At 42.4% G+C, this 22,656-nt stretch overlaps 1 protein-coding gene across 2 annotated transcripts in view; it reads right to left on the bottom strand.

Moving 5' to 3' along the window:
• Nucleotides 1–22,656, bottom strand: part of GPR107 (G protein-coupled receptor 107) — a 54,914-nt gene that overhangs the window by 18,501 nt on the left and 13,757 nt on the right. Inside the window, exons 9-16 of one of the 2 annotated variants that reach the window (XM_019475730.2) lie at nt 22,235–22,368; nt 20,663–20,738; nt 19,317–19,390; nt 17,513–17,630; nt 16,073–16,203; nt 13,472–13,515; nt 7,034–7,084; nt 323–372 (exon numbers count right to left, since the gene is read on the bottom strand). In XM_019475730.2, coding sequence (XP_019331275.1) covers nt 323–372; nt 7,034–7,084; nt 13,472–13,515; nt 16,073–16,203; nt 17,513–17,630; nt 19,317–19,390; nt 20,663–20,738; nt 22,235–22,368 — 678 coding nt within the window. The remainder of the gene's footprint in view (nt 1–322; nt 373–7,033; nt 7,085–13,471; nt 13,516–16,072; nt 16,204–17,512; nt 17,631–19,316; nt 19,391–20,662; nt 20,739–22,234; nt 22,369–22,656) is intronic. The other variant, XM_019475731.2, reaches the window with a different exon arrangement.

Genomic DNA, 22,656 nt, shown 5'->3' with positions numbered 1-22,656 from the left:
TTCCATTAAAAGAATGAGCAGCAAAACTCAGTCTAAGCTTTTAAATTGTTTTAAGGTGATGTGGGATGCACTTTACATCTCAGAGCTGCTGTTTAAGGAGACCCAGATACACTGTGCACAAGAGCTTGAAACTTGATGCAAGCAAAGGATCTCTCCAAGCTGCTCTCCCCATGATCTGGGGCCATCTTACTAAGCATCTGTAGAGCAGCTGGCACAATTGGATACAAAGCCGCTGTGCCACTTACATTCTTGCAACACCTGTGTGTGAAAGGAAGAGCTTTCCAGCCCTGATCACAGACATACCTATCAGTTACTTACTCACCATAACATAGTAATGCCTGAACAGCTTCAGCTTCGCTAGATTAATGGCAGCTGTAGAGAGAACACAAAAAGGCCATTAACAAAAACATTAAGACAAACCACCTGATGAACAGGCCTCACAGGACTTTTCTACACGTGGACATATACTGCTATAGCTTACAGCATGGTAGCAGTATCAGTAAAAGTCTGGTGTGGACACCTGAACTATGGATGCCTCTATGTAGTGTATGTCATTTTGCACAATGATGCATTTCCCTCAAAATGCAAGGAAACATTTGCGAAACAAGCCCTGAAGAAGCTACCCATCAGAGCTAAAGATTTTTCTGTCCACTTCCATGGATGGTGTGGATAGGTTTTAAAACTGAGCTGTTATTATAGAGAGACGGTTTACAGTGGTTTCAAGAACAGAATCTGGATTTCATGGAAGCAAGTCAGTGGCAAATAAACAAAAAGGAGGAGTGAAGCTTGTACTCTTCAAATGTCCTTGGTGAGGAACATAAACCCATTCTTCATCTCCAAAGGATAATCTCGCAGGGAGGCGAGGCATGACAGAACACTGGAGTGGGGAAATGCACACGCACAGCCACAGAAAACTGCCTGGGAAGTAGCTATGAGACAGCTGGTATTTTCAGGAGGCATTATAATCTGTGAACCAATTTGCCGTAATTACTGGGGTCCCTATATTTGTTAAGTCAACACCCTGCAGAGTGAAGTATGGGGGGTGGAGATGGGACCCCCCAATATTCAATTCACTGTTCAGGCCCTTCCAGCTAAAAGTCAACAGGTGTGGGAGGACGTCTCCCATCACACCAGCAGAGTCTGCAGTCTATTAAATTCTTCTGCAGATCTTTCTGACGCACCTTTCAAAAAAAGGTCAAGCTGCGTTTCCCTTGAACTTAAGCAGCTCGCCTGTGAACGAGAGCTCAGCCTCCAGATCACTTCACCACTTCTCCCAAAACAATATATCCAACTCTTCCCAAGGTCAGAGGGGTCAGAGATGCAACTTCTAGTTTCCTCCCCTCCCTTTGTATGAAATATTGATGACTGCCGAGGGCAGCCCGACTGCCTCCTCCTCTGTCAGCAAACGCCCTCTCAAGTCTCACTGCAGGAACTGGGAAATATTTTGTCTCCTCACAACACTCGGCTCATTATCGCAGTCAAAGAAGAAGGAAAGAGAGGGAAAGCCAGAAACTAACTAGCAAGCTGTGATTGACAATTAACACAGGATGCTCCAGATTACAGAAATTTTCTCCTTGAACAAGTCATTTTCACAAGATGTATTCTCGATCCTTCCCAACACGAGAAGCAATTGAATCTTTGGCTGGATACATTCCTAATACAGGTCCCTATACGGAAAGCAACTGCCTCAGTTTACCGGGAACATCATGCCATTGCAATTCATTGTTCAGGAGAAGGTTGACAGACGGTGCTGGGGAAGGCGCGAGTAATTTATACCCCTAACAGTTCTGTGGTATTTTGCTACATCATACCTGACTGCCATCAACTTCAGCTTCCCTTTTCTCTCTCTGCACAGGCTACACCTTTCCCAGTGTTTTTCAGGGCAAGCAGCACATTTTTATGGGTTAAATCTACACTCATTTCTGTTCAGTCTATGCAGACTAAATTGCGGTCTTCTGCATTCTTTGACAGCTGCAGTCCCTTAAGATCTGGGCTTCCGCACTCTCCATTCACCAAAAGCAGATACATTAACACTCCCAAGCTAGAATGGTTCACATGCCATCAACATAAGCACTTCTAGCTTTCCCATCACCCCTCTTGCCCTCAAAGCGCTGAGCACTTCAAAATGGAGTGGCTGACCTCCTAGGCCACGCCGCTCAATCCATCCAGAAAAGATAGTCTAAGAGATTTTTTCCCCCCCTTTCTTCAGGAAGTGTAACTTTTGTGATGGGGCTGAACAGCATAAAATGCTCTGATGCTATGTTGAGCAGAAGGATAATTGCTTATTAACAATTAAAAAAAAAAAAAAGCAACAACACTGCACTGAACTGTAAGAGAGGTAGATCAGTTCAGGATGTGAGGAATAAAACTATAGCAAAAACAGTACAAAAGTTACTCAGGGTTTCTTAGAAATACAGCAGAACTTACCTTGTCAGGCACAAGGAAAAAAATTACAGCTATAAAGCTTTTTCCTGTACCAATCAGTCATGCCTCAGCTATAATTTAAGGCTGATATTTGAAGTCATATTAGAGCAATAGTTCTCATGACAAATCCCTGCGTTCCAGTCCCAAGCTGCGCAAGCGAAGGCCCTGGGGCTAAACGGCCTGTTTATTGAAAAGATTATGTAGGCTCTTGCTGAATGCAGCATATATTGATGTGGATGAGAATGGAGGTCAGCAACAGATGGAGCAGCTGTCAAACTCGGTTTAGGATTCAGACTCTTCCAGGTGGTGCTGGAATTATGCGCGTGGTCTCCCGGTGCTTTAGTGACATCACGAAGGGCAAAAGGTCCTCACTGTGACAGTCTACATAGATACAATCGACTTCCAGAGCCACCGAACATAGGTTTCTAGTCAGAATGCCTGTGGAGGCTGCAGAGAACAGAGCAAACCTGTCCAGTTTACACAAGAGGTAAATGTTCACTGCCTGTCAAAAAAAAGCTACACCAGTTGGCTCAAGCAGCATCCTAAGAGGGTTTACATAGCAAGAACTGCTTTCTGCCATGTCTAACCTTTTAACTGGATGTGAAATTTAATAAGGAGCAGCACTGCTAAGGCCTTTTGTTGAAACTGCACTTGCAAGCTCTGCAGCAAATGAACCTTAATAATATCAGAGAATGCAACCCAGATTAACAGGTGAGCACTATAGATCCAACCCTCTCCAGCTTCCTGGATGGCTCTTTTGTGGCACGTCTGATACTCAGCTCCCATTCACCAACAGGGCTATCTGGAACAACGAGATGGCTATGAAGTGACAGTGAAGGAAGAACTGCTCTTAAAAAGCATGCAGCCTGCTACAGCACAATCGCTACCTCAGTGCATTCAGCTCGCCTACCGTTGTCAATGTACAACACAACAGTTGTCTGGAATAGACACAAATGTTGTGCATCAAGTCGTCACTGACAACAGCTCTAGAAAGCCAGGCTTTTGAATCTTGGGCTACGAACATTCCTAAGTCATCATTTCTTGGTTCATCTGGCAGACAATGAAACAGCCCGGTAAGCAGGGCGTGTTACTGCCGTGTCAGTGGTATGAATAGGTCTCAACATGTAGGAAAGCCTCACTGAACACACCCAAAGCCATCTCTCCTGTTGTGTGCATGCGCACGCATGCGCAGACACACACACACACACACACACACACACACACACACACTACAAACTTCCTTGCTCTTAAAGGAACACACGCAACATGGTACACACAAAGCCACCCACACAACCTGGCTTGGTACAAAAGGCAGGTGCAGATGCATCTAGTCTTGTGTACGTATAAAGTTTTCCATGGACTCACAAGTGCAAGTAGGAGGAAACCAAGCATCAGAAAGAGGCACCATGTTGTTGCAGTTGTGATTAACTAGACCAAATCTTGGACTGGCTAGCTCACTGCAACAACTGCACTCAAGGGCCCCCTTATATACAGTACAGCAAAGATACTGTAAGCTGCATTTAAAATACACTGAGGTCAAAATCTGGAACTGGTAAAGCCACAACCAAAGCAGATTCCACTTTACTTGGAGCACTGAAAACGAGCAGCAGAAAGCTCCTGTAACACATGCATAGAAACCTCCAATAACAGCACACTTAAGATTCACCAACCTAGGGCTAATTTAACTTGAAAGTCTCCAGGGCATGGGTAAGCAGTTGGTTTGTAGGTAAAGTTGTATAAGCTAAGTATGTACTAACTTGATTTAGGAGTAACTGGAGCATTCTGCATCTTCCCCTTCAATTAAACTAGCACTGGAAGGGACTACCCAGCTCATGGAATCTAGTCCCTATCCAACCCAATTTATCTCTAACCAAGTACCCAATATGCCAGCAAGGTACAGAACAGCAGAGCCGCAAAGCATTCTGATCAGCTGCAATGTGCTAGTCTGACCTTTATGGCTTGTCATTGCCTCCAAGTGGCCAAAACCAAAAGGCTGTATCCCAGTCAGATCAGATCAGATTAAGCTCTTCACCAAACATACCATGCTTAGCTTCAGGAAAACAATTAGTACTAATAGCATTTATGGAAATCCAGCGCATTGGAGCAGACTCTATTAACAGAGCCTGTGGAGCACGCGAGCCAACATGCCCGGCACCGCATCACATGCATTTGTATAAATGGTGAAATGTACATCACCGTGCAGAAAATGGCAGTGGTGTACTTTTGAACTAACACACCTTCAATGTGTTTTAGTTCAAAAAGTGCACCACCACCATTTTCTCAGCACTGATGTGCATTTTGCCATTTATACAAATGCATGCACCACAGCACCAGGTGCTTTTAAAAGCATTTGGTGCTGCAGCACGTGCACGTGTACAAATGCCCAATGAGATTAGTTTTGCTGCTCCTCCTCCTTGCCACAACTCAAAGTTACACTCTGTCTCTGGTTTAAGTAAGATAGCTTTACATACTCACGGCTCTAGTCTTGCAATAGAGACACAAGCTATTAATAAGAGCTGCTCATAAGTAGGCTTGGCAAAATTTAATTTTTAATCGGTGAATGTCGATAAACGCCAATTTCACCTCACACACAGACCGATGAAAAATTAATTCTATCAGTAAGTGTCAAAATTTATAGAAAGGGAATGCAAGAAAAATGATGAAGTATGCAATGACAGGACAATGCTGACTGTAGTTTGGACTGCAACTCCCAGAAACCCCAGAGGACTGGGAACAAAGGAAGATGATGTGGCAAAGCAGACGAGGGAGCTACAGACAAGCAGAGCCGGGACTGATGGCAGCTCTGCCACTCAGCTGGTGATAGTTACATTTGTCACAGCAGGCGGTTAAACTGTACTACTAATAATAGTATGCTGTCATTAATGAATTGTCTGCCCTCTACACCCCTGATTTCAAACAATCCTGAAAGTTTTAAATAAATAAAAATCTAAATAAATGCTTAAAAATAAACATTGATACTATCAGTCAAAATTATTAAAACTCAAATCTGCCAAGCCTACTCATAAGCATGAGTGCAGCATAGGAACTGGCATATTGTTCCCCCGATGTCCCACTCTGAAGGAGTTACTCAGTGATCAGAGTAAGAAATGCCATGCAGCATAACACCATCTAACATTATGCCTGAGTGACGACCAAGAGCTTGCGACTTAATACACTCCTGTGTCATTTCCCCACCCCCCCGGTCCCTTCTCTCACTAAATCCCTCACCAAAGACTGAACACAAATACTAGAATGCTCAGACTTAATTTTTTTGGTGGGTGAGGGGGCGGGCATTGCAGTGCTGCTGTGATTCAAACTTCCAGTCTATCGATGCTCAGTAGTCCTTGACTCATCATTTGCAGGAGTTATGCTATATGATTCATACAGGGGGAAAAGGGCAATGACAGCAAAAGACCTGATTGCCAATTAAAACTCATCATGCATATTCCCCGAGTTGACAGGGACTGAACTCTGCTCTGAAAAATCTCTGTCTAGGGATAATCAATATGCAGCTTCACAATACCCAGTGCTCACCTGTGGTTTGGGGAGAGATGGGGAAGACAGAAACTACAACAGTTATGAAAGGAAATGAAGAAACTGTTATAGGAAGCTAGCTTGCTCAAATAATCAGAACGTGCTGCTTTCTTCAGCTGCGTTCAGATGCCATCTCACTGCACCAGGGACAAAAACCAATGTTTATGTACTGCCGTGAGGATCAGCCAGTTTCTCTGTCCCCCAAATTAAAAGTATGGTCCTACACTGAAGAGATTAAAAATGACAATATGGCAGTTCCACGAGTACTGGTGATCAGTAGCTCATGCAATTTTTTTTTGGCAAACTGAATACACTCAACTCTGTAGCAACCCAGTCAAGTCTTGCCGTGACTGATCACTAAGTAAGTTTAAAACCCATCTACCCACATGGCCCAGATACTGTAACTAGAATGGGACATATAAAGCCACTGACAACTTTTTGTAGAGGGAATTTATGCCAGGACAGCAGCTGGCATTTATAACCTAGAAGTCAGATAGGCTTCCTATCTGGAGCTCTGATAAGACAGGAGTGCTGGAGAAGGACAAGATGCACACAGCAACTTAATGAAGGCTTGGCAAGTATGTAGAGAAACTGACGTTACGCTCCTTCTCTGGTTTAAGCAAGACAGCTTTAAACACTCATGGGTCTGGTCTTGTAATAAAGACACAGGCCATTAATAAGAGTTGCTCATAATCAGGCTTGCTATAACTGATCCTTAAATTACTGTTATAGTTTCTTCAGGTAAAAGTGATATCTTTTATTTGACCAATTAAATATTAGTTGGTCTAATAAAAGATATCACATTTACCCAAAGAACCTTATCTACTCACGTCCCTAAACCAACACAGCTACAAACAACACCCCTGAAACATGGCGAGTATGTAGTGGTTCTTTAAGGGACAACGTGCTTAACTGGAGAGCAGTACAGAGAACTGAAGGAGGGCCCCTCAAGTTCTACAAAGTGCAATAACTAATTAGGAAAAGTCACAGTTATGTTTCAACCCCTCCTTGGAGGGATTTAATGAATTAATTCCCTTCACAGGAAGGTGTCTCATTGGTTTGTAATAACACTTACATCTTGGCTCTGCCAGTTCCCCTCTCCGTCTCCATTTGAAACAGCATGTACCTGCAATATTCAGATGTGCATCGATCAAAAATGGCACAACACAAAAGTCTGGAAAGAAGAATGTCTCGCTCCAAGTGTCTACTACGCTGATCTCAGATGCTACAACAGGCTACAAAGGTGGGAAAAAAAGGTCAGACTGTCCATCACAGCCCAGCACACCGGCAGACAAAACTTTGTTGACGAGCAAGTCTGACCGTTACAGAATATTTATGCAATAGCCATAAGGATTGTGGCTCAGGACACAGGCAGACCCAGTCCAAACAACTGTGTGGCATGCAATGGAACGTGGTGAATGGAATATCTAGAACAAACAGCACTAAGAAAAAGCTAGAATGCACTGCATGCTATGGCAGTCCTAACCCACTACAAGTGCATCACGCCAACAGCAGAAAATACACTAGAAGCTTCCCAAATAGATTCCTTATTCCCTTCCTCCTATCCCCGAAGGATTAAGTAAAGTATGTGCCTACTTCCTGTTGCCCATTGTAAGAGTAACTGAAGAATGCAACTGCCCCGAGTTGCTGCAGGTTCAGTGCTGGTAAAACATTCCAAGCCCAGAAGCGGAGTTTGGAAGCCGGGTTGGGTTAGCATGGCAGCCAGTATGATATGCTCTGGTACCAAGCATATGCATCAAGCAGGGCACAGAGATCGGCAGTCTAAACTCTAGTAGGAAAAAGAGGAGAGTTTGGTACACAAGTTTCACGTCACATGCACACTCGCAAGTAAAAACCTCAGGGAAAAAATGTCTTATTTTAGCACCTCTAAACGTGAGGCCATGAAACCATCAGAGCAGTCATACAACCTAACTTAGATCTGTGACACCTGCAAGTACGTTATCAGATCTCCAAGGGAAACATTTGACAGGTCTACTCCCCTAACTCGCAACCCCCTCAGTTATGCTCAAAAAGTCGTGTCTCCCCCCTGCCCCACTCAAGGTCAGATCCTGCCAAGTACCCCTGCCGCCATTAGGAGCAGAGGGTTTGCTGCATCCTGCACAATTATGCCCTTCATTCAGTGTTTCTTTGATGTAGCAGCAGGAGTAGAGGGGCTAAAAGTGAAGAGTGATCAAGTTTTTCTAAACTAGGGGGCAGGCATGAAGGAATTCATCATCATCTGCCCACTGCAGAGCATACAGGGAAGGTTGCCTGGGAGCTACTAGCTGCAAAGTATTTCCTCTAATATTGCTGCCAACTTTGGCATGCTGCAATGCTTCAAGAAAATAGCTAGCAGTTCGTGACCAGACTGCACCAACTTTCATATCTCTCTTCACATACACAGGAGAGGGGCACAACAAAAACTTCAGCAGTATTCTTCCTCTTCACCCTGTCCAACAATACCAAGGGCTTTCAGCATACTGAAGAGTAAAGTTATTGAGTTTAAGGGGACGTGTATTGCAACCGCGAATTTAGGAAAGTGTCTCAAAAGCAGAAATTTTACTAAACAGTACTCCCTTCACTCCTCCATGCATAGTTCTTGCAACACCCTGAGACTAAAATGTGAGTGTAGATGCATGAGACACAAAGCGTACAAGCCATTTCACTGGAATCTGCAGGGTTGCTTCCCTTCATACCCACCAGAGGAAACTGCTAAGCATTTAGATTTGTGAACAAGACAGATTTGATCTTCAGTAACTATTGAATCAGACAGCCCAATGAATCCTGTCTGGAAAGCAAAGATTTGGGGAAGGATCAGAAGCACAGCCAAGCTTTTAAAAGCTGGCAAAGAACACACAAAGCAAGTTATAGGCTCTAAAATGCACTGCCAAACACTGGGAAGAGAGGAAAAAAACAGCCTAGAGGAATGATTATACCCATTGCTAAACGGGACAACAGCCAATCATTTTGTTTTAGGAGAATAAAAGGTTGCCTTACAGGAGTAAGATCAGACAGGGCAGAGTAGCAACTCCAATTGTACGGGTACCATGTCTGAACCACACCCAGCTGGCAGTCCCTCCTGCCCACACAGCTAAGAATTTTTCCTAGAACAATAGGAAAAAGTCAAGTGTCAACTACTATTCCTTCTTCCAGACATGCACTACAATTAATCTCGGCTAATTGGCCTTGAACCACCTCTGCATTTAGCGGCCCTTTTACTGAGCAAGTAGATGGTCCAGTGAGCCTGCAACAAGCATAGCTGTGACTGGCAAATACAATTACTGGTCAGGCAGCCTTTTACTTAGAGTTTCTATTCTAGTCAGACTGCAGTCACGACTGAACTAGACTCAGGGGGGCTACTAGCTAACACGCAGTTTGAGATGCGGCTAAAATAGTTCAAGACATGCAGCTAAGTGGACGTGTGGGCGGGAAAGACTGCTAGGATAATGTGCTGAAGAGTCCCTGGGGACCTGATCCAACTGTTCCAAACAGCACAGGAATCACAATTGTGCACGGTTCCTTAAAGCAGCCAAGTCTTCTTCACCAGTGGGAAGGTTATAAGGTAAGAGGATTTAGCAGCTAGGAGGTAGAGGCGAAGCAGAGACCTCCATGTCAACAAGGTATGGTTGCAAAGATCGAGACAGGAAGTAGGGTAACTGAATAAGAGAAAGTGGGGTGAAGCATCTCTGGCTGCTGGCATGCTGGAGATGAAATAAAGGCTAGGGACACAGAAGAAGTGAAACCAGATGGTAGTGTTAATCAAGCAAGCACAAGCAAATTTAGACAGGTTTGATGATAAGGCCACATTAAATAAACCAGTGAAGAAGTAGTTTTCTAATTTGGGACAATGGAGCTGATTGCCCACCAGTTTATGCTGATCAGTGTTACTAGAGCCAATCACCAAACTAACTCCTCTAGAATCAAGACCCTGGGGTAGCTAGTGCCTCCCTAGGAGGACAGTTTGGCAAGGTGCAAAGAGGGGAAATGGAAAAGCTAGTTGCTGTGATAATGGGGTTTGGTCGCAGGGAGATGAGGAAGCCAAACTTAGAAAAAACAAACTATAAATCAATGAAGTTTGAGAGAGAAACAGGGGAAGTCTCAAAGGTAATGCTAGTAAGACCGGCAAGGTGACAAGCAGTTCAACCAGGACTGCACCATCTGCAAGATTCAGATTAGGACATGCAGCACTGCGCTTACTGTGCATGATAGAAAATCTAGTAGCTCTCACCAGTTAATAAGGAGAGACCATCTCACCTTCATCTAGGAAAGGAATGCTAGTCCATTTACAGATAGGGCCAGTCACATTTTTCCTACATGACTAGATAGGGCCTTCAGAGCAGTAGTATAAACTACCCAAGAGAGTCAGAATTGAAAAGGACCATAATGATTTCAACTAAGCATATCATTTTATATTTAAAAAAAATTAATGCAAATTAAGTCTGGCTGATAATGCAAACAAAATTATCTTTCATACTCTGAACTAGTCAGCTAGGGTGGGACCCGTCACACAATTCTACTGCTGGCACCAGGCTCCTGTTAATCCTCTCACCAGGAGGATTCCCACTTATATTCCTGAGAATCCTATCACCAATAGCATAATTACTTTACCTTTAATGACTGCATTTATATCTGTCACATGAAGCCCCAGGTGCCCCCACTAGTATCTTAACTAAGAATTAAGCAATAAACTTTCTGGCACAATGCTCTTTTTCATTATAAAAAGATGGCAAGCAACTGACCTATGGGAAAAGATGCACTCTGTGAGCACATCCAGATGAGCATGGGCATGTGGCACTGCAGACCCACAGACCCTTCTACAGTGGCACACACCACACATTCAGGTGTTCCCCGCACTGCAAGCTAGCAGTACAAGGGGTGGGGGGGTTTGATGCTGGAAGATCCTGAGATCTGGCTGCCAGCCAGGCTCCAAGTAGCAGGACTGCCATGGCCGCAGCTCCCCAAGGCCCCCAGAACCCCAGGTACAGCTGCTGGGGCCAGCACGCTTGCTGGTCCCAGCCTCCCCTACCCCACCCAGGGTAACCTACCACATGTCAGAGGGCATGTGGCACAGGTGTTTCCCAGGGAGAAGCAACAGTGGCACAAGGTGTGCCACTGCTTCTTGTCCCCGGGGAAACAAACATCCACACTCATGTAGATGCAGCCTGTCTGTTCAGAGGATGCAGCAAGAAAGGATAAAAACAGCCATACCTTTGCATTGCATAAAGTCACAGCCCCTCAACAAATATCAAATATCCATGGCAAACTGAATAGTGTTTAGCCATACCGAACAGGAGTCTCACAACCAAAAATAAAGAAGTTAGAGAAAAGGCTCAGAGGTTCTGACAGTCAGAGGGACGTAGCTATACTTGTAAGACACATTAAGAGCCAGACCTGTTGTACCTTTCCAACCTACAACCTGAAACTGAAATGTATGTCCCCCAAAAATTCAGGTTTTACTTGAATCTTGATTTTCATGTCCCATGCTTTGTGGGCAAGTCTTCTATGTTGGGTACCTCTGATGACAGCCACTTCATTTATCTCTTTCAGTCAGTTCATTTGAACATTAAGCAAACTCTACAGCACCATCTTGTGAAAAAGACTGGCCAACTGCACAGCACTATGATCTGCTACCATTACACTGGATCTCAGGCTCTGATCATCACTCTTAGGGCAGGTAGGCCCTAGACACAGAATTAAGACATCTCCGTATTGTCAGAATTCATTTCAAAACAGTGTTGTACTCAGGACACGCCAGATAACCAGGCATATGTACCAGCACCTAGAAACCTCAGAGGGCTTGGCACCATGCATGTGTACACACACTCCCACACCTTGCTCCAGAGAGCTTAGAATCTAAGTATACCTTGATCCAGAGACAGATAACAAAGCAGACCAGAAAGAGATATACATTTTTAAGGGAGATTCATATTCTGGGTCAACATGGCATGTTGTTTTATTGAAGAATTGCTTATAGAAAAGTCTGCATTCAGTGTTTAATGCTAGCAGCTCTTGCTTGCATTTCTGGTAGCAAATCTAATACTTAATACTTCTACAACATTCTGCATCCCTGAAGCTACTTTTTTTCAAACCATCATCTGTATTTTACAGCTGGGAAACCAATATTAAGCAACTCACCCAAGGTCTCTCAGTAAGACAGTGACAGACCTGAAATCAGTATCCAAGCTTCTAATTTTACGATTTGCCCGCTAGATCACTGATGTACCCTATATCTAGGGTGACCATAAGGAAATCTGTGACACTGCCCTACCCCTTCCCCACCCCAAATCAGCATCAGTAGTGGTAGCCAGCAAGCAGGGGCATGGGCACAGTCCGGCAAGGAGGCAGAGCCTCTACCATGCCACTCTGTCTCCTCGTGCTGGACTGCACCCCATGCCCCTGTGATTCCAGGACTCTCATTTTAATTTTCACCAACCAGCTGGGCCCAGCTTTCGAAAGCTTGGAATGTTCTGGCCAAACCACGATGTATGGTCACCCTACCTATAGCTAACATGAACTGCAATTGTACTATCTCACACTGGAAGAAGCTGCAAAGCTGCAACTGCAAAGATAGAATAGAGGAAGAGAATAAAAAGTAGTTAAATGGAAGCATGCAAACAGGTTGGAACAAGGAGTAGACAATAGCATGTATTAACAGTGTTGCCTCCTGAAAAAGAAGGTTTAGGCTTCAGTAACAGTAGTATTGGAGAGTATTAGGTATTGCCAAAGCGATCCAGTTTTAGTCAAGAGATGGAGATCTGCAATCATGTGAGCTGAGTACTGATCCTAGAGAAGCAGGAGGACAAGTCAGGAAAGCCAAACACCTCAAAGGCTTTATGCTCCAACCTCCCTTTCCCCTCACTTCTGCAGCTGACAGTTAAGTCAAACATACTTCCCCTCTTTGACCAGCTCCCCATAAAGATGAAGTACAGAAATATGCAAGTTAGGAAACTTTGGAACAGCTGGAGCTTGCTTAGTAGTCACTGCTGTATAATTTACACTAGTTTCTAAACAGGTTCTTTCAGTTCCCTCCTTCCGGACAGGAACACAAGTAAAGATAACAATTCCTGAAATTTGTTTCAAGCTTTGCTATGAAGTCACTGACATTTCAGACAAGCCATCTACCCTCTCTACCTCCATTTGCTTTCCAGGAAATTCAGATACTGCAGAGGGGGTTACAGCAGGGTTCTTCAGCAAAAGTTTTATGTACAGGGTACTCCAGCAGCCAAAGTAGCGAGGAGAAATGCCACTTTACTTAGGTACCACTTCTGAGAGTTTGTCTAACAGATGTTAGTCATGTGACAAACACCTTATTGGTATAAGCATCTCAGTGCTGCCCAAGCAGCATTGGTTATTGTGTTTAAAAAAAAAAAAAAAAAATCAGCACTCTCTCACTCATTCAAGGACAGACATTTCTAAGACACTTGAAACCTAAAGCTCATTGAAAGATGAAACTCAGGCAGCAGCAGTTTTTGACATTTAGTGTGAAGCAGCAAAAAAGATGCAGATTACTTACCTTTCCCATCTGTTGCTGAGGCCTCCTGTAAGTGTCTTATTGACCTGAAAGTAAAACACAAGTTTTCACTATAATAGTGGAGTGCTAAATTTAACTCAACATTGGTCAACTCTGACAACGCGAGTTCCACAACTGGTTAGTGGCAAGGGAAGTATCAAGTAACTAGAGCATACTTAGCACTCTTTACCATCTCCATCTCCTCAAGCCAGATATATTAAAATTGGAGCACTGGAGTGCCCTCTACTGCTGAGAAAAACAGATGAGTAGGATCTGCTTTACCCACTGGAAAGCTACCCAAGAAGATAAGCAGCTTGGATATTATTCATTTTAGTACTTTCCACTGGTATGAGAAAACTGCTACTACTCACAGTGCTGCCAAGTGGTTGGCATCTTACTGCTTTTTTAAGCTCTTTTCACTGAAACTGGTGATCACAGCTCATGACTCTAAACAGTAAATGTCACAAGTGCAAAAGCCACCCTGAGGGAACAGAATCTCAATGACCAACTTCTATTCACCTTGCTGAGATGAGTTATCCCATCATTTCCAATGAGACTTATCCACAGGTACAGCTCAGGATTTCAACCCCAAACCTTAATGTCTACGTATACTAACATCTTGGCAATACTGCCATTTGTTCAAAAGGAGAGGAACTCCTTAGATACAAGAGCTTACTAGAAAAAGGGTTTTGTACCCATGGAGTTGCAGAAGTACATTTCTAGCCCTGAGAGTGCATTTCACCTACCCTGGAGATCTTCAAAAGGAGACTAGACGCACACCTTGCTGGGGTTATTTGACCCCAGCGGTCTTTCCTGCCTAGAGCAGGGGAGCTGGACCCGACGATCTCATGAGGTCCCTTCCAGCCCTAAACCTCTGTGCATCTGTGAGAACAATTTTTACACTATGCTCCAGTAAGTGTTCCTTTACCATAAGAAAAACACCACACAACTTAATGCTTTGGTATTGAAGTCGCTTCATTTACACTGTCCATATAAAAATACATATATAAACCTGAAAGTACCATCAGGTTTTTTTGAGAGGGGGTAGATGGCACACAATGATTTGTTAAAAGATCCTACAGATGTTATGGCAAAATGACAGTATGAGTTTAGACAGTCTTCTGTCCAACTACTAAACTGCATAAAAGACAACCCCGTTTGACCAAAGCAAACCAAGGTGGAACTCTATTGCCATTTCCTTAATTCCATTTGCTGAGCAACATACCCATCTTGAGCAGCAGCTTTCCAGAGTAAGGTCAGGAACATGGAGAGTGCTGCACACTTAGAGAACTAGAGGTTATCCCTCCAATATGTTTGGATCCTCTGTGTTACACTAGAGGAGTAAGGATCAAAATATGACAATTCTTCCAATTGTATTATTCAAAGGAGCCAGCAGCCCATTTATATCCGCTCATTTAAATCAAGCTGTTGATTTAATTAAGGCTAAAATGGAATTCAGTAGATAAACATTGCAGCTAAATGACTGTTTTAAGGACCAAAGATAGCATTTAACAGAGTTATTTATGTTTTAGCCTAGTTCTGTTTAGCCAATGTTTCCTTGGCAAAAAGAGTGGAACAAGGGCAAGGAAATGTTCCTTACAGGATTCCTCCCTTCAAGCGGCGAAGTAAATACATAGGAACTGTGGATGAAAGCCAAAACCATTTAGTTGTCATCTAGCTGCTTGATTTTCCATCCCACATCACTAGAACAAAACATGCTTCTATATCTTTAATGACCAGCACTTTTGAAAAAAAGTTCAGGTGCATAAAGAAAGCTCTGAATAAAAAAAGAAAAAAACATGGATAGCAGCTAGGCAAGCAACTTCTTCCTTCATACCTTTTAGGGTCCCCCATTTTAGTTCCATATCAGCTTGGCACCCCCTGTTACTCCAGGAGATAATTTCCAGCAGAAGTAAAGGGCAGCAAGGCAGAGGTTACAAGAGAAGCTAGCTCACATACTCACACTACAGGCAAGAATCCTGGGATGTTTTACTGCCCAATCTGTTTCCCTTATTCTGATTCATTTCTAGACTTCTGCAGCTTCAGAGGTGTTCCCTACGCTGCTTCGGACCCAAACCTCTTAGTGCCCTCACACCTAGTGACCTTGGAGAAGTTCAGTTTCCATAACCTTTCAGCCTTTGCTTCCCTGTGTGGAAAGCCAAGAAAACAAACTGGTGCTCAATTGTGGTCTTCTAGGGACAGGACTCAATATGCCTTCTTAATTCACTGGCACCTCCAAGCTGCCAAACAGATCACCTGCCAATTCACACCCACCTACCAAGCTGTGTTCGTCAACCAAAGCTCAATACCACATTATTAGTTTCTCAAACCAAAACTTCTCATCTTTTTTCAGGTGACAAGCCCTTATTCAAAATAAAAACATTTTCAAACCAGAAAACAGAATGTGATCCTACATAATGTATGCATTTCAAGAGGTTGAACAAAGAATATTCTACCTCAGTGAGGAGTGAGACTTTCTTTGCTTTACACTGCACTTTTACCACCTTGAGACCCACCCTCTGGAGTCAAAACCCATGAGTTCAGCAACACTGCCCAAAGAAATCAGGACCCTTAAAGCCAAGTGCATCAAATGCATTAACTCACCATACTACTGGAAATAGGATGGCCCCACAGCATAGTAAGTCTACCAGGAACAGGATCTCTTTCCACAGCCCATATTCAGTGGTTCCCTCTTCTGTTGATTCTATGATGATGTATGCCACATTTGCCAGGACCTACAGGGCACAGTAAGCCATTATCAGTTTGAGAACAAAGAGCTGAAGTGCCATCATAGAGTCCCACCCTTAACTCTGGGTATGTCTGCAAAGGTCAACACACTATGATGCAGACATGTCCAAGTTAACCCAGAATCTAGTAGCTCTTGTGCCAGCAGCAGTATAGCTGGCTCTTCACCTGGATCAAGCAGCTCTACTAACACAGGTGTACTCCCTTTGGTACCCAAATTAGCTCCAAGTGTATTGTGTCTTGTAGAGAAACTGCCAATGACTCTAGATATATTGCAATTAATTGCACTGATTTTCTAGGTTGCCAGCTCCATAAAAAAGTCAGCCTAATTTCCTTGACAGAACTTGTGCATCAACTGTCATGACACTTAATACCTCCTCTGTAAAAACTTTTGTGACAAGGTCATGTTTTCAATGACACCTTCACAGATTTCATACCAAAAGAACAAACTGGAATTAAATTTCTGCTGATGTTCAAGAAAGGATCAGAATCTTTTTTCACTCCACTGTGCTGGATCTGCAGTGCCAGCGATAAGCAGTGAAGGCATTCACTGAAGTATGTAAGGAAGACTGCATACACACACGCAGGCAGAAGATGCATTCTGAAGGCCAAACTCCAGGCCCACACATTCAACTGGGTATGGGATGCAGTCCTTTGTGCCTGAAGCACCAGTTCTAGGGATGTCCAAATGGCAGCTAAGATTTGTGCATCTGATTTTGCAAAACAAAACTAGCAAGACCACAAGACTATGCTACTGGAGGCAACAGGCCTTGGAACTATCCCTTTCAGTTCCTGTGTCTACTTTCACTTCTGGAGCAGAAGGGGAGCTCAGGCTATGCAATACATTGGGGATATTTACTTCTGTTGTCCCAATTCTAGACTCTTCAACTAAGTGTTTTTTTTAACCCACCCAGTTCCAATATTTCAGAAGCCAATAGTCTTCTCTCATCCTTGATTTTTGTTTGATCATTCAAATTGTGGCTCGAATTCTGCTCCAATACCAGTAAATGCATCTCATGTAGTCAAAACCCACTGTTTAATCCTTGTATCTGCCACTCATCATGGAGAAAAGACATTTGAGTGACCACACACTGCATCTTCAGAGACCAAGAGACTGGAACCTGAACCCCACCACACCAATAATGGGTTGACAGGCTTGTTCACAGAATCTAATATTTTAGACTGCTAGCTTCATGGCCAGTACCCTAATGCAACCTGCCATCACAGGTAACACCTGCAACTAGACATCACGAAAGAAATGTAAAAAGTTTATATGGATTCTTGCAGATCTGTTCTCACCTGTAGCGGGATGACGATCATGAAGATTTTTTTGTCTTTATCTGAAAGGATGTGTTTAATGAAAGCCCAACCAGTTCCAATGAGTGCAATGGTGATGAACAGAAGAGCACCCTTCAGTCTGAAAAAAGGAACAGATGCCTGTAGTGACAGACTTATCCCACTTCACTCCCACTCTGCCTGGTCATCTCTTGTGCAGACAATTTTAACAAAACCCCCAACCCAAGCAAATGTATTTCTTTAGAAAAACTGACAAACATTTAATTTATAACAGAAAACCAGATTTACTCACTTATGCCTGCACACTGCAGAGGAACGTGAGACTTTTCTTACAAGCGTTCACAGAGTGCTAGCATTCTGAGGGAGTTATGCATCTGTCATTATGATCTTAAAAAAAAAAGCCTGAAGGAGAATTTGAAGTCTCCTAGTGGAACTGGCAACCGTCTTCCCTTCACACTCACAAGGGAATGAGATTCCAGAATGAAAAGCTACACAACAGAGCCTCAATGTAGAAAAGCAAAGCATTTCTTTTTAGAAACTCATTTACTCTTCCACCTGCAAGTGCCAACCCCCTGTAGGTGCGCTTTAAGAGGCACCCCCCTTAAAATTAAGATGACTGCTTCTTGGCATGCAGCCTGCAGCATCAGCAGCCTCCCCATACTGGCTGCAAAGAAGATTGAAGACCCTGCACTAAGTTACAAAAGAACCAGACTTAAGCTGCTAGGGGATGAAAAGTCAGTAAGATGCCTTACACTGTTCTAATCAATTGATCTGTTACTGAAAAAGAGGAAATTTCAGACTTCTGGTAGTTTTCAAAACAATTAGAGCTCTGACTTAAGTGTTACATTAGTACCCTATGGAATTAAAGCAGACAGACTCATTAACATTAAGATACAGTTGCCTCTAAAATTGCTACCATCAATTCAATGATAATTTACAGAAAACAATCCGACTGTGGGGGAAATTTACATGACTACTTTGTTAGCAGTTTTAATAAAAATAAAATGCACAAAAGCAGGGAAGGGCAGTAAACAAGTTAAGGTTCTTGGCTGGCTCTTTTCATGTGTATTATTTTGTCAGGAAATTTAAGCCAGAACTAATTTTATATAGTCCTTCCAGATTAGAATTTTATGATCAGTTTCAGAACAAGAATTTTCATCATTAAGTGAATACTGCATTATTTTCTCAAACCTAGCACCAACTTACATTATAGCATCAAATAGGTCACACCTAATAATAGTTACTAGGGATTGTCCTATACAAAAAGATTCCCGACAGTCCCTCTCTTTGAAGTCCAGAACAGCAACTGTCATGAAACAAATGTTTTTACCTTTTTCAAACCAGGACTAGAAGTGAGAAGCAAATTATTCATTTCATTTTGATTCTGCTGTAGCATTCCATCCCCCTGCCCCCCAAGCAGAAATAGTAGAGACTGGAACCATTTGTGTAAAGTCCCAGACAGACAATACTGTAGTTTACATTTGAAATGTTGCCTTAATTTTAAGTGTTAAAAATCACTTTAGTGTTCTGCAGAAGTGGATGGGTTCAGCTCCACAGCTTGGCTACTGAAAAAAAGTGAATTTATTTGGGCTGTACCATATTGAACTCACTTGACTTAAAGATCCTTCAGGAGGACCTGAACAGCAAAATCCTGTTTAATTAGAAGTAGCAACACAATACACACCTAAAGGAAAAAATTAACTTGTAATACAGACACAAGTAAGGCTTTACTGGAGGTATATTACAGCAACTGGTCACAATACAATTCTTACTCAAGTGAACACGAGGACTATGTTGTCATACTTACAAGTGTGTGATGTAATAGACAACAGCCCAACCTTCGATGGGAAATCCCTGAGAGGAGATGTAGTGGTAGTCAATCTAGAAGCAAGAGGGTACAAGATGTCACTTCACAGATCTCCTTCGGCAGAATCTCAACCCCTACTAGAAGATGCATTTCATTTGCAATGGCTGTTTCAACTTGACTAGAATGCTAACGGCAATTTGTGCAGGATTCACATCCAAGGCATCCCCCTGAAGGACACCATAGATGGGCTGCCAATTTGTACAGGTTTTAGACTAACCTAGTAAAACTAATCTAGATGGCGCTCATTTGTCACATCCAGCCCTTGTCTATATTTAACAAGACCGCTTGCATTTGAGATACTTGGCATTTTACTAGTTACGTCAGTTAAACTGCATTAACCTAATAAAGACTCTTCTTGCCTTCCCTGGAGTTGAACTACTTGAACCTAGTGCCAGAGACATTAACTGTTTGTCCTCATTAATAAGATCCTTCCAACAGAAAGGCAACATCCAAACAGATTCTTTGCATTACTAGGATTTTAGAGATATTCCATGACTTAAAACTTCTAATTTTAGATCTGCTATGGCATAGTGAGATACAAATATGGATTTCTAGAGAAATGGTCCTGAAGAATGTGTATAAAACCAAGAAATTCAAGTTCTCTTGTCCATGTTTACTTCACAGCCATGAAGCTAAAGAAGCCCTCTGACCTAAAATTCCAAAACTGACACAGATGGCTGAAGCTTTAGAATTCATGGAATTTGCTCTACCCTTGCTTATTGTCACATCATGTTGGGCTGTGATCTCATCAGCTCTATTATAAATCAAGCTTTATTAGGACTTGACAGAAAACCCAGACTTCCACAAAAGTGGACTGATTCATTAGGCAGCACTCTTCACTTGCAGAGTCTTTTAAAGAAGTGTACACATCTGTGCCAGGTTGACAGCTCTGCCAATTATGATTTTGAAGTTCCCACAGAACCATTTTCAAGAACAATTACATTAGTTATATGCCCTGATTAAATTTAACTTCTTTAAGATGTTTAATTGACAGAACCTATACTCACTGCCCTTCTAAGAAACACTGCATTGCCGTATTAGTACAGGACTCTTACGTTGCAACTCTGAACATGTGCATTTCAGTGGTGAGAGAAGTGAGCCCTATATAAACAGTTTGGGAAGGGCTTTGAAATCTCTCATTAGGAAAGGTGATATAAATATACATGCTCTGTTTCCTCTTATACAGCTTATCCTGGCTCATTTGTTCCATTTCCCCCACACTTCTCTTCCACCTTCCCGTCATCCACTCCCGCTTCGCAAACTCCAAGAGGACATATTATACATACCGCATGGAACACTAAAGACAGAGACTTTGTAAAAGGGAGAGCTGCCATTAGCCAGTGAATCTTAAACACATCATTCCTGTAAAAAGGAGACAAAATAGCATGAAGTAAAAGCTCCTACAGGAATGCTAAGGAAACATCCCTTTGAGAACAGTATCCTTTATAAACCTCAAGAACAGCTATACCCAGAGGTTACTATTTAAGTTAAAATTATGGCACTATTTTATTTACTCTGAAGTTCAGCAATAGTCTACAGAGACCTTTAACTGGATAGTTTCTATATTTATATGCAGCATGTACTTCTGCAGCAATACCATCTTAAATAGAGCCCTTGAATAAGGATCAGAACTAACTCTAGGAAATTTAAAAGTTAGCTTACACAGATCCCCAACACATGCAGCCATTTATATCTGGTAGAGAGCTATAATTTGCCATCCTCATGGACCCCATGGGAAAGACATAGCTGAAATATAATGGCTATGAAACAGATACTCCATTTCACTAATACCAAGTGTAGTTTCATTGTGCATCTGGTCTAGCAGGCGCATAAGCCTTAACCAAACAAGCCTGCTCTAAGTGGTGGGTATCATGTATTATTCACTTGTCTAACAAATTTAGTTCTTTGCATTTTGAAGCCATTAAATTGCTAATTATCCACATTATATCCCTAAAAGAATTAGCAAATCATTATCTTCACACTGCAGCATTACAAGCTGAGGCTGAGAAGTGAAGTGCCTTTGCCAGTTTCACTAAGCAAGTCACTGAAAAACCAAGAAGCTCAAAACTTCTAATTATATTCCTGAACCTGTATTCTAACCATCAGCAAATGCCTCAAATAAAAAAGCTTTGCACCTTTTACTTATGATCAGGGATCCTGGTTTTCTCTGTTTAAAAATCACAAACGTTCCAACTGAAAACCTCACCAATTCTCCGATTTAAAAAACCCCCAAAATCTGTGTTTTTCTTCTTTAAATAGAAATCCATGTTTTTCCACAGCAAATGGAAAACCTGGATCCCTGCTCATGACCACCTTTACAAGATCTAATTATTCTCTCTCATTCATAATGACGGGTTTTTTGTTAACCCATGTGCAGCCAAAGGATTTAACCACAAGGATAGTGGATATGCATTTGAGATTTGCGGCAAATAATTAATACATCAAAATAAAGAATTAGCCTTTTAGATTCCGTTCCTCCTTCAGTATTATGGCCACTTCCTCACTTTTGGAATTTTAGAAGCTGAAGTGTGACCTCTAGAGAATGGTTTAGCTAAAGGATATCCTCCTCAAGTTGTTCTTTCAAAAAAAAAAAAAAAAAAAAATAATGCTCCAATTAGCAAGTCAGAGAGCCATTAGGAATTGCACTCACCAAAATTCATATTTATCTAGAAGCTGTTGCACTCAAATGGGCAAGACTTCAAAACCACAAAGCTGTCTTATTGCAATACATAAGAGGCTACATCAAGTACATATGGATGGAGTGCAGAGGAGGAAGAGGGGCAGGAAACAAAGCAAACGGTTTCTCAGTCTACCTCGTTCTTATTTGTCCTTGCACTGCAGAGAAGGAGTTTGTTTACCTGCGCTTACGGAGAACATGGATCCACACAGTCCCAGAAAGGAAGAAGAAGAGTGCCATAGAAATGTAAAGCTTTGGAAGTGGAATCTCATCTGCTGAGAGATAACTTTCAGGATTCTTTTCAGTGATCTCTATCTGAATGGATACAAAGAAATTATAGGTCTATAGCTGAATGAGATTTTGATCACCAATATGAAGCTAATTATTGGAGTTCCTGATCACAGAGTATTAGTTTACAATTCATATTCCTAACATAGCATTGGCTATAGAAGTAAAGGTTCTCTTGCCTCCTTCCCCCTGCCATGATAAAGCTTTTCACCCTGAAGAATCCCAGAGCACTTTGCATGCAGGAATCATCTCACTGGAATACAGCAGCTATATGTATAAGGTAGAGTCAGGAAGGTAGAGTGTAAATTTCCTAAA

This window comes from Alligator mississippiensis, chromosome 12 (genome assembly GCF_030867095.1).
Source record: "Alligator mississippiensis isolate rAllMis1 chromosome 12, rAllMis1, whole genome shotgun sequence".
In the NCBI taxonomy this organism is placed as follows: Eukaryota; Metazoa; Chordata; order Crocodylia; family Alligatoridae; genus Alligator; species Alligator mississippiensis.
This window is presented reverse-complemented; position numbering and strand designations above follow the sequence as displayed.